This window comes from Electrona antarctica, assembly GCF_951216825.1.
Source record: "Electrona antarctica genome assembly, chromosome: 1".
In the NCBI taxonomy this organism is placed as follows: Eukaryota; Metazoa; Chordata; class Actinopteri; order Myctophiformes; family Myctophidae; genus Electrona; species Electrona antarctica.
Window position 1 is genome coordinate 59,130,983 of NC_136806.1, and position 13,491 is coordinate 59,144,473.

Genomic DNA, 13,491 nt, shown 5'->3' on the forward strand with positions numbered 1-13,491 from the left:
TTCTCAATGGCAATAGCACAAACTTTGGCATGCTATTAGTCCTACATACTTACACCTAGAAACCCCATTCCAACCTATTTAGGTTCATCTTACGGTGGACATGTTTGCCTGAAAAGGAATCTTTGAAATGTTTCATAGTTTTAGAAATATAGAGCTTTCAAATTTGAGAAATCTATAATGGGGCTCAATGGCAGCTCTATGGCACGTCAAAAATCACTTTCACCTAGAAGCTCCATTCACACTTTTTATAATTCAGCTTACTGTGGGCACACATGCTGGAACTTTTTACTTTGAAATGTTTTGTAGTTTCTGAGTTATTTAACTTAAACGCCCAATGCATTCTCAATGGCAATAGCACAAACTTTGGCATGTTATTAGTCCTACATACTTACACATAGTAACCCCATTCAAACCTATTTAGGTTCATCTTACGGTGGACATGTTTGCCTGAAAAGGAATCTTTGAAATGTTTCATAGTTTTAGAAATATAGTGCTTTCAAATTTGAGAAATCTATAATGGGGATCAATGGCAGCTCTATGGCACGTCAAAAATCACTTTCACCTAGAAGCTCCATTCACACTTTTTATAATTCAGCTTACTGTGGGCACACATGCTGGAACGTTTTACTTTGAAATGTTTTGTAGTTTCTGAGTTATTTAACTTAAACGCCCAATGCATTCTCAATGGCAATAGCACAAACTTTGGCATGCTATTAGTCCTACATACTTACACCTAGAAACCCCATTCCAACCTATTTAGGTTCATCTTACGGTGGACATGTTTGCCTGAAAAGGAATCTTTGAAATGTTTCATAGTTTTAGAAATATAGAGCTTTCAAATTTGAGAAATCTATAATGGGGCTCAATGGCAGCTCTATGGCACGTCAAAAATCACTTTCACCTAGAAGCTCCATTCACACTTTTTATAATTCAGCTTACTGTGGGCACACATGCTGGAACTTTTTACTTTGAAATGTTTTGTAGTTTCTGAGTTATTTAACTTAAACGCCCAATGCATTCTCAATGGCAATAGCACAAACTTTGGCATGCTATTAGTCCTACATACTTACACCTAGAAACCCCATTCCAACCTATTTAGGTTCATCTTACGGTGGACATGTTTGCCTGAAAAGGAATCTTTGAAATGTTTCATAGTTTTAGAAATATAGAGCTTTCAAATTTGAGAAATCTATAATGGGGCTCAATGGCAGCTCTATGGCACGTCAAAAATCACTTTCACCTAGAAGCTCCATTCACACTTTTTATAATTCAGCTTACTGTGGGCACACATGCTGGAACTTTTTACTTTGAAATGTTTTGTAGTTTCTGAGTTATTTAACTTAAACGCCCAATGCATTCTCAATGGCAATAGCACAAACTTTGGCATGCTATTAGTCCTACATACTTACACCTAGAAACCCCATTCCAACCTATTTAGGTTCATCTTACGGTGGACATGTTTGCCTGAAAAGGAATCTTTGAAATGTTTCATAGTTTTAGAAATATAGTGCTTTCAAATTTGAGAAATCTATAATGGGGCTCAATGGCAGCTCTATGGCACGTCAAAAATCACTTTCACCTAGAAGCTCCATTCACACTTTTTATAATTCAGCTTACTGTGGGCACACATGCTGGAACTTTTTACTTTGAAATGTTTTGTAGTTTCTGAGTTATTTAACTTAAACGCCCAATGCATTCTCAATGGCAATAGCACAAACTTTGGCATGCTATTAGTCCTACATACTTACACCTAGAAACCCCATTCCAACCTATTTAGGTTCATCTTACGGTGGACATGTTTGCCTGAAAAGGAATCTTTGAAATGTTTCATAGTTTTAGAAATATAGAGCTTTCAAATTTGAGAAATCTATAATGGGGCTCAATGGCAGCTCTATGGCACGTCAAAAATCACTTTCACCTAGAAGCTCCATTCACACTTTTTATAATTCAGCTTACTGTGGGCACACATGCTGGAACTTTTTACTTTGAAATGTTTTGTAGTTTCTGAGTTATTTAACTTAAACGCCCAATGCATTCTCAATGGCAATAGCACAAACTTTGGCATGCTATTAGTCCTACATACTTACACCTAGAAACCCCATTCCAACCTATTTAGGTTCATCTTACGGTGGACATGTTTGCCTGAAAAGGAATCTTTGAAATGTTTCATAGTTTTAGAAATATAGAGCTTTCAAATTTGAGAAATCTATAATGGGGCTCAATGGCAGCTCTATGGCACGTCAAAAATCACTTTCACCTAGAAGCTCCATTCACACTTTTTATAATTCAGCTTACTGTGGGCACACATGCTGGAACTTTTTACTTTGAAATGTTTTGTAGTTTCTGAGTTATTTAACTTAAACGCCCAATGCATTCTCAATGGCAATAGCACAAACTTTGGCATGCTATTAGTCCTACATACTTACACCTAGAAACCCCATTCCAACCTATTTAGGTTCATCTTACGGTGGACATGTTTGCCTGAAAAGGAATCTTTGAAATGTTTCATAGTTTTAGAAATATAGTGCTTTCAAATTTGAGAAATCTATAATGGGGCTCAATGGCAGCTCTATGGCACGTCAAAAATCACTTTCACCTAGAAGCTCCATTCACACTTTTTATAATTCAGCTTACTGTGGGCACACATGCTGGAACTTTTTACTTTGAAATGTTTTGTAGTTTCTGAGTTATTTAACTTAAACGCCCAATGCATTCTCAATGGCAATAGCACAAACTTTGGCATGCTATTAGTCCTACATACTTACACCTAGAAACCCCATTCCAACCTATTTAGGTTCATCTTACGGTGGACATGTTTGCCTGAAAAGGAATCTTTGAAATGTTTCATAGTTTTAGAAATATAGAGCTTTCAAATTTGAGAAATCTATAATGGGGCTCAATGGCAGCTCTATGGCACGTCAAAAATCACTTTCACCTAGAAGCTCCATTCACACTTTTTATAATTCAGCTTACTGTGGGCACACATGCTGGAACTTTTTACTTTGAAATGTTTTGTAGTTTCTGAGTTATTTAACTTAAACTCCCAATGCATTCTCAATGGCAATAGCACAAACTTTGGCATGCTATTAGTCCTACATACTTACACCTAGAAACCCCATTCCAACCTATTTAGGTTCATCTTACGGTGGACATGTTTGCCTGAAAAGGAATCTTTGAAATGTTTCATAGTTTTAGAAATATAGTGCTTTCAAATTTGAGAAATCTATAATGGGGCTCAATGGCAGCTCTATGGCATGTCAAAAATCACTTTCACCTAGAAGCTCCATTCACACTTTTTATAATTCAGCTTACTGTGGGCACACATGCTGGAACTTTTTACTTTGAAATGTTTTGTAGTTTCTGAGTTATTTAACTTAAACGCCCAATGCATTCTCAATGGCAATAGCACAAACTTTGGCATGCTATTAGTCCTACATACTTACACCTAGAAACCCCATTCCAACCTATTTAGGTTCATCTTACGGTGGACATGTTTGCCTGAAAAGGAATCTTTGAAATGTTTCATAGTTTTAGAAATATAGTGCTTTCAAATTTGAGAAATCTATAATGGGGCTCAATGGCAGCTCTATGGCATGTCAAAAATCACTTTCATCTAGAAGCTCCATTCACACTTTTTATAATTCAGCTTACTGTGGGCACACATGCTGGAACTTTTTACTTTGAAATGTTTTGTAGTTTCTGAGTTATTTAACTTAAACGCCCAATGCATTCTCAATGGCAATAGCACAAACTTTGGCATGCTATTAGTCCTACATACTTACACCTAGAAACCCCATTCCAACCTATTTAGGTTCATCTTACGGTGGACATGTTTGCCTGAAAAGGAATCTTTGAAATGTTTCATAGTTTTAGAAATATCGTGCTTTCAAATTTGAGAAATCTATAATGGGGCTCAATGGCAGCTCTATGGCACGTCAAAAATCACTTTCACCTAGAAGCTCCATTCACACTTTTTATAATTCAGCTTACTGTGGGCACACATGCTGGAACTTTTTACTTTTAAATGTTTTGTAGTTTCTGAGTTATTTAACTTAAACGCCCAATGCATTCTCAATGGCAATAGCACAAACTTTGGCATGTTATTAGTCCTACATACTTACACATAGTAACCCCATTCAAACCTATTTAGGTTCATCTTACGGTGGACATGTTTGCCTGAAAAGGAATCTTTGAAATGTTTCATAGTTTTAGAAATATAGTGCTTTCAAATTTGAGAAATCTATAATGGGGATCAATGGCAGCTCTATGGCACGTCAAAAATCACTTTCACCTAGAAGCTCCATTCACACTTTTTATAATTCAGCTTACTGTGGGCACACATGCTGGAACGTTTTACTTTGAAATGTTTTGTAGTTTCTGAGTTATTTAACTTAAACGCCCAATGCATTCTCAATGGCAATAGCACAAACTTTGGCATGCTATTAGTCCTACATACTTACACCTAGAAACCCCATTCCAACCTATTTAGGTTCATCTTACGGTGGACATGTTTGCCTGAAAAGGAATCTTTGAAATGTTTCATAGTTTTAGAAATATAGTGCTTTCAAATTTGAGAAATCTATAATGGGGCTCAATGGCAGCTCTATGGCACGTCAAAAATCACTTTCACCTAGAAGCTCCATTCACACTTTTTATAATTCAGCTTACTGTGGGCACACATGCTGGAACTTTTTACTTTGAAATGTTTTGTAGTTTCTGAGTTATTTAACTTAAACGCCCAATGCATTCTCAATGGCAATAGCACAAACTTTGGCATGCTATTAGTCCTACATACTTACACCTAGAAACCCCATTCCAACCTATTTAGGTTCATCTTACGGTGGACATGTTTGCCTGAAAAGGAATCTTTGAAATGTTTCATAGTTTTAGAAATATCGTGCTTTCAAATTTGAGAAATCTATAATGGGGCTCAATGGCAGCTCTATGGCACGTCAAAAATCACTTTCACCTAGAAGCTCCATTCACACTTTTTATAATTCAGCTTACTGTGGGCACACATGCTGGAACTTTTTACTTTGAAATGTTTTGTAGTTTCTGAGTTATTTAACTTAAACGCCCAATGCATTCTCAATGGCAATAGCACAAACTTTGGCATGCTATTAGTCCTACATACTTACACTTAGAAACCCCATTCCAACCTATTTAGGTTCATCTTACGGTGGACATGTTTGCCTGAAAAGGAATCTTTGAAATGTTTCATAGTTTTAGAAATATAGTGCTTTCAAATTTGAGAAATTTATAATGGGGCTCATTGTCCACGTAAGATGAACCTAGGTTTGAATGGGGTTTCTAGGTGTAAGTATGTAGGACTAGTAGCATGCCAAAGTTTGTGCTATTGCCATTGAGAATGCATTGGGCGTTTAAGTTAAATAACTCAGAAACTACAAAACATTTCAAAGTAAAAAGTTCCAGCATGTGTGCCCACAGTAAGCTGAATTATAAAAAGTGTGAATGGAGCTTCTAGGTGAAAGTGACTTCTGCCATTGACCCCTAGTCTGAATTTCTCAAATTTAAAAGCACTATATTTCTAAAACATTGAAACATATAAGATTCATTTTCAGCCCAAATCTGCCATTGACTATTGACACCCCGAAAAGTAGTGCTGCGCAGGGAAAACTCAGTTTGTCCGCTTCACTTCGCTTCACACAGAAGAGCAGTTAGGGCCTTGACACATTTCCAGGACCGGGATTCAAACCTAGGATAATTCATAGGTTACTTCAGGAATACCAGGCCGGCTGTACGCCCGTGGCGAGTTGGTAAAGGGGGGAGTCGTTTGGTATTCGTGGGAATGTGCATACCAAATGTCACGGAAATCACACTGTGTTCATGACTTGAGGCATTTCGTTCAAAATGGAGCACTCCTGCAAACGTTGGAAGCCAATGTCGATCGGGCCAACAGTGCCAGACAGAGCACGTGCGCGCACGCACACACACACACACACACACACACACACACACACACACACACACACACACACACACACCACACTGGTGGAGGCAATAATAATAAGACATTATTTATTTAACAGACACATCGATCATGTAAAAAGAAGTGAGGGAATCTGAATGAAATACATGTAATTCACAGTGTTATTACTAAACAAAGTTAACATAAATAAGTTGAATTCCATCAATGGTAATAGTACTGTAACTGTATACTGAATGATGCAACATAATAGACTGAACAGGGCATTCAGATCTGCCCCAAACATGTTTTAACATAGAAATCAACATACAAATGTTAAAGGGATAGTTCAGAATTCTTTAACTTAAGTTGTATGAAATACTTGCCATTAATATAGTGGTTGCAACTGTATTAATTGATTGCCCGAGTCCCGTGGTGGGAGTTCTGCTCTGGTTTTGGTGAAATATTATGTAGTTCCGGTCATTTTGTGGGGGTGGGGCATAGGGTTAGGGTTAAAAGTAAATTAATTCATACAACTTAAGTTAAGAAATTGTGAACTATCCCTTTACGCAAATGTGGAGTTTCCTTGAGCTCAACATGACAACAATACAGTCATCTTACTGAACTGTAAACTGAATTGACAGGTAATATCTACCGTCCAATAGTCCCACAAACATTTTACTGTTAGAATCACCATACACAGGATTCCAAAATGAACACCCCATCTTTTACAAACACTTTGTGCGTGCATTCCAGTTCATCTGCGACAGCAACATATGAGTGAGGAAGTAGACTGAAGTAGGCTGTCGTCATATACTTTACTTTGCAGAAGGCAAACTCAACAAATCCAACTTTATGGACCTTGGCTTGGGACTTTAGATCATGAAACGGTGCAGGGCAAAAGCGGAAAATAAAACATTCCTATTCATGCAAATGTTGAACAGTTACACTTCCCAGACACAACACTGTCAGCCAAATTAAAGTCTCTTTCATAGGAAAGATGATATTCTTCTTTCCACTGTGTGAAAATAAACAAAGGAAATGTGTATCAGTCGGACATGTTTTTGAGTGATTCACTCAAATTATAAAAATAATTATAAAGCTACTGTGTCACCCAGCAACTGAACTTTGCATTTGTATCATTCCGTTTTAGAATTAGGTCGCTAGATCATATAATTTCCTATTATACAGTAGTTATGGAGATAATTTTAACGACCAACATTACAATGAAAGCAAGACACGTCTTGGGCAAGTATCAGAGTCTAATCAATAGTGAAGCGGTTGTTATACTAGAATCTATTTCTACGTTTAATGCACAAACATATACTCTCTTGCATACAACACAATGACAAAAAACACAAACTCTCTAATGGCTAGCATCGAATCAACAACAAATGTCTTGGCCGTCTCTCTTTTCCTTTGCGAATCCTGTCCCTTTGAGTTGGATGTGACCTGAAAGCAGCACAAGCTTGAATGAATCCTGCACTCCGTTTGATCTGGAAGCACAGCTGTGTGAAAAGAAGGAGAGATACTTTTCTGATGCGTCTAAACTCTTCTGCGTGATAATGAGTCCACCCACAGACACCTCTTAGATCAGTGGTTCTCAAAGTGGGGTCAGGGGAGGGGACCCCCCCCCCCGGGTGTCCTTGAGGGGGTTCCCAGCATCAGAATCACTGATTCCCCCCCCCAAAAAAAGTTTGTAATATTTTAGAAACATTAACCCATTTTGACCTGAGATCAGATTCTAAAAATGTCTTCTACATCCTGACAGTTTTCTGAAAAAGCTATGTTTCTATGTCAGTGGTTTTTCGATTTTTCAAAAATAGCAGACCTACAAGCTCGTAGCGCGGCACTCGGTGGCGCGCTACGAGCTTGTAGATCTGCTATTTTTCAATAGCTAAAGCATAACATAATGCTAACACCAAAAGGGGTTCCCGCCCACTTAACACAAATCTTATATGGGGCTCCCTGGAAAACGTTTGAGAACCACTGCCTTAGGTACTAACAACTACCTATGCCATGGATTTGAAATACCTGTCATTGCAAAAAATAACAGGCACATATAGAAAAGAAAGGGAGAACAGATAAATACAATTCCACTTAGAAATCAGTGGGTTGGTGACGTCTGGATGGGTTAAAGGGCAACTGTAAGAGGAAGGATTATAGGAACAAATAGCTCAGACCCTACTGTAGCTAGAGCAGTGGTTTGACTTACATTATAGTATTGTGTTTGAGCTTACAGGCAGAATTAACACTGGCCACACACACCGTCTCACAACCGGTTTGTCAACATCCTTTATCAGTCCAATGGGAGGTTTTAACTATCTACCCCAAACATAAACTACAGTATGTACAATTGAGCAATGGCTTCGTTCTCTTTTTTTTCTTTCCTTCTTCTTCTTTTCCGCTTCCCGTAGTGTATAAAAAGTGACATTACATGGGTAATGTAATTGTGTTCAGAAGATGGTGTGTTTAGAACGGGGCGTATTCTGTGGTTGACCTTTGCTGCATTTGATAGCGCAACTGTTAACGATAAGGCACTGTTCCAGGTGTCTGCTATCAAGAGCAATCAGGCCTTCCCTCGCACGCACTCTTGGACACTGGCGAAAGCATCTTCCTCTAGACACAGAATAGCCCTGGAGACAATATTTGGGTCCTGAATTCCACCGTTTTATCCCATTTAGGCCTGACCTCAAAATTTTAAAAAAATCTTCTAAATCCTCCAGTTTTCTGAAATAAATATTTTCACGATTTTTCAAAAATAGCAGACCTACAAGCTCGTAGCGCGCCACCGAGTGGCGCGCTATGAGCTTGTAGATCTGCTATTTTTCAATAGCTAAATTATAACATAATGTTTAAAACACCAAAAGGGGTTCCCGCCCAAAATGGGTTAAAATGAAATTCTGAATATATTATACATTGTTGTTTTGTGTGCAGTTGCCTAATGTCCACATTAAATCTTACTTTTAAAGTGTCAACCTCCACACAGAGAATATACAAATTCTGTTTCTGATCAACTGCTCAAGATCATCAATGATGGCATTTACATTTTGAGGACACCTAGTTTGGGAAGGTGCTGCCCAATGGACTGCCCGTATTAAAAGCATTATTATTTTCACTAATAATAATTTCACCAATTATGCTAGGGGCTGTTGATCAACTGCACTTATAGAAAAAGGACTTTTTTTCCTCAGTATTCTCAGAAAGTTGGCCAACAGCAATTTTAAAGTAATGAAAATTCTCAACAACATGGATAATATGTATATGACCATCCATTCAGTATTTCATTGTAAAACAGCGAAATTCAGCACAACAGCACTTCCTGGGGAAATCCGCTATAGTGGAAGAATATAGGCCTCCTCCAGGACCCACGTTATGTTACGCGTCAAGACCGTTTCAAACTCCAATTGGGTCTCCAGGACTATAGACACAGAACTGTATTGGAGGTACCCTTGGAGGTACCCTTGGAGGTACCCTGGAGGTACCCTTGGAGGTACCCTGCGAACAGTGTCTGAAATAATTTCCACCGACTCAGAAAACTGATGCCGCTCTGCATAATTGACAGTATTAAAAAAAAGGAAGGACGGTAGCTTGATTCGAATTAACCAACGGATGCAAATGTACCACAGCATAACGCAGCAAATATCAGATTACCAGGTAGAGATCCGCTGAGATCGCACTCGTCATCAGAAGATGGTTTGCATGTTATCTTCTTATGTAGCTATTACCGATACACATATGATCCTTAACCAGCCGCGTATGAATTGCATAGGGGCGTGTGCTGGAGAAAACCCAAAACTGATCGAATGAATGATAGGAGATTTACAGATGTCCGGAAGAAATTCCGTCTTCCGTTTGTCACGTCCAATCCTGGGAGTATATTTGGAGGAGGATTTGGATGATTCTTTTTTTTCCCCCCACAATAAAGGTCTTTACAGCTATATTAAATAAAGACAGAGTAGCATCAACAGAACGGGCCCTGCATGGGCAGCCTGTAGGGATGTCCACTATACTCGGGGAGGGTTTTTTCGTTTCGTTTCGTCTCCCACGCCCCATATTTTTCCATGCAATGTTCAACGGACAGAGGAAGCATCCGAGTTTCTATTAGATTACACCCCCCCATCCCCCACAGAGGGGTTTAGTGTCAATTACACGATGCCGCCCGCATCCACGGGTTTGGAAGAAAAAGGGGAAGAGAAAGGAGGATGCGGTATCTCCACAATGGTACAGTGGAATGTAGGGCAAGAGTTTCGACAAATAACCGAGTCTCCTCACGCAATAACTGGACATTGATGATTCATGTTCCACTTCCTGACAATGCAGGCAGGGGGGTGGTGGGGGTGCTGGGGAGCCAGACGAGCCCACGAGGGACTCACGCAGGCATGCGGCTACGCCTTGGCAATGGACGTTTCTGCGTCAGTCTCGGGTGAGGCCAGGGGCGGGACTTTAGACGTGGGTGGCCTCTTCTCCTCCTCCTCCTCCTCGGGGGAGGGGATCTTCTCTGTCGAGGACGCGATGCTAGGCTTGGCATCGTCGGGGGGGTGCTCGTTGGGGATGAGCGGGGCTGTGGATTTCTGTAGGCAGAGGACTCGTGAACGCTGAAAAGAGAGGCAAACACAGAAAGAAACGTTTAGGTTATATTCTGAACGCACACTAAAGTGACATGGCTTTTACAACTGTCTTTGTTGTATGGCAAGGGATATAATGTCTGCTTTGCAATGGGCCGACATCACTGAAAGCACCAGCACTTGTTTTTTAACAAGAATTACATTTTGTTTTGTTTGTTCGTTCAGTAACAGGGGTATTCCTGTCTCTCCAGCTCTTTAACCCATTTTAGGCGGAAACCCCTTTTGGTGTTTTAAACATTATGTTATAATTTAGCTATTGAAAAATAGCAGATCTACAAGCTCATAGCGCTGCACCCAGTGCCGCGCTATGAACTTGTAGGTCTGCTATTTTTGAAAAGTCGTGCAAATGTGGTGCAAATCTTTTAATATATATTTCAGAGTGAACATTTTTAACTAAACTATTTGCTTCTGGGGGGTCCCTGGAACAACAATATATTTTGAGATGGGGGTCCGTGGCCCAATAGAGATAATTCTGGGAGTCCTTGACATGAAAAAGGTTGAGCACAACTGACATAGTTTTTCAGAAAACTATTAGGATTTAGAAGCCTTGTTTTTAAATCGACATCAGTCCAAAATGGATTAATCAACAGAATACATGTTCAGGTGGGTGGACAAATTTCAGCCAATCAGCACCCATACAGTCTATGAGTTTCAATTTTATCGTGTTCCAGTTTAAAAATGTGTCTGCTCATTTCTTTTGTCGTCAGTTCCAAACTCACTTATTTATCCTGTATCCTGCGTGAGTTCTCTCTCCTGATTGGATACAATTGGTATCCCGGCCTGAAAATACATTTTCTGTTTACTAAAGAGCCGGAGAGACAGTGACACCCCCCCCCCCCCCCCCCGGTACTGAACAAACACTTCATAGCAATGAGTACTATCAGAATACAGAGCTATTTAACACTTATTTGAACAAAAAAGTGTCATTATTTAGACTGTGTGACTACACGTAGAATACGAACACATATAAGAGAATTGGACTCTACTATCTGTGAATCTATGTGAAACATAATGATCGTCTAACCTATAGGGAAAGGATATTGAGGGGCAATTATGGATGTTATCTCATCCTGTCCTGTGGGTCAAACAGATGCTTGTTCCAATACGTCTCTCCTTTGATTTGCACAGCTGATTAGAGAATGTTGTAGACCAACTAATGGTGTATACCTACTAGGTCCCTGAATTAAAACGCCTGACAATCACATAATGCTATTTATTTTTTATATAATTCTTTATCCCACGATTTTGTAACACATTTTTCACCCCTGTGTCAATTATCTAATGTGATCCTGGGCTCTACACACCCTCCGCCAACCTAGTCCCCATATATGGGGGACATGGGGAGAGCAACGGACTTGAACTCATGCTTCCTTCATGCCTGAGTGTCCAAGTTGCTCCTTTACACCCGACAGGGGGGAGTTTCCCTGGTTGGACATAGCGCGTGGAAGGAACACGTTATTCCAACCAGTTCCTTTCCCCTCCATCAGGCGCCCCGGCTGGCCAGGGGGAGGCAGTTTAGAGACCAGGATTACTGCATGTTTTTTGTGAGGGTACCTACTACCTACCCTAGGGGACACGGGGAGAACATGCAAACTCCACACAGAAAGGCCCTTTCGCCAACTCGGGTATGGGCACTGATGGAGGAGGAAACACGCCGCCAGCACCCACAGCATCCCGAGCGGGAATTGAACCCAGGACCTTCTAGCTGTGAGGCGACAGCACTACCAACTGTGCCCCCACATAATGCTATTTTATCACAGCAAAAGAGGCATGACCAACCCTGGTTAAAAAGGGACTCTTATCTGGGGGAGACGTAGAAGTTATAGGTAGGAGAACAGACGCAGAGAAGACACAGGGCGAGGCGTGAGGCTTAGGCCGGGCGGGGCTACAGCTCCGTTACCACTTGGTTGCTTTTATGCTATGATCTTCCTCTAATACAGGGGTTCTCAACGTTTTTGGCCGGGGACCCCCGGAAATGCTTTGGCAATGTCTCGGGACCCCCGCCCCGCCCGACCCCCAATATAAATTGACTGCTACAATAACCTTAAACCATTTTGGGCGGGAACCCCTTTTGGTGTTTTAAGCATTGTTATAATTTAGCTATTGAAAAATAGCAGATCTACAAGCTCATAGCGCGCCACCGAGTGGCGCGCTATGAGCTTGTAGGTCTGCTATTTTTGAAAAATCGTGAAAATAAAATTTAAAAAAAAATCTTTTTTTTTTTTTAAATAATTTGGGGACCCCCCAAAATAATTTGGCGACCCCCCGAGGGGTCGCGACCCACGGGTTGAGAACCCCTGCTCTAATAAACACCGTTTTCACTTTGTGTAGAGAGAGTAGAGTTTTTCTACAAAACAAAACCGTCGGTGCTGTTGCGCACCTGTACCATATCATGTCGTTAAGCCAGTAGTCACTCAAGGCCTACGAGGTGAGGACTGACATAACCAGCAGGTGCATAGTTTGTCATATAGGCTCTGAATCAGTGGTGAGATGAGAGGCTTTCTCAATCAAAACAAGAGGAGATCTACAGGATCTCCTCACTGGTCAACAAAAACACCTTGAAGACCTTAACAGGAGCCCTTGTACAGGGTTTCTTTGACTATGCATGCACCTCCTGGTACCACAGCACCTCAAAGGCCCTTAAAACCAGGCTCCAGACTTCCCAAAACAAACTGGTCAGGCTCCTACTTGATCTAACCCCCCGAACCCACCTCACCCCTGCCCACTTCGACAGGCTGGAATGGCTTAGGGTCGACGACAGAGTACAGCAACTTGCAATGGGTCTGGTCCACAAGATTCGATACACCACCAAGATACCCATGTACCTGTCTAGATACTTCCTTAATGTTAACGAAGTCCACACCCACAACACCAGAGGGAGTGCAACGAACCATGTACAACCCAGATTCGGCACAAACAAGGGACTAAATTCTTTTC

General features: G+C 40.5%; 1 protein-coding gene across 3 annotated transcripts in view; it reads right to left on the reverse strand.

Moving 5' to 3' along the window:
- Positions 1–8,753: 8,753 nt before the first annotated feature.
- Positions 8,754–13,491, reverse strand: part of zdhhc9 (zDHHC palmitoyltransferase 9) — a gene marked incomplete at its 5' end in the record, with an annotated part of 59,539 nt that continues 54,801 nt past the window's right edge. For all 3 annotated transcript variants that reach the window (XM_079522609.1, XM_079522608.1, XM_079522607.1), the window contains one exon: positions 8,754–10,524. In XM_079522609.1, coding sequence (XP_079378735.1) covers positions 10,315–10,524 — 210 coding nt within the window. In that variant the 3' untranslated portion in view covers positions 8,754–10,314. The remainder of the gene's footprint in view (positions 10,525–13,491) is intronic.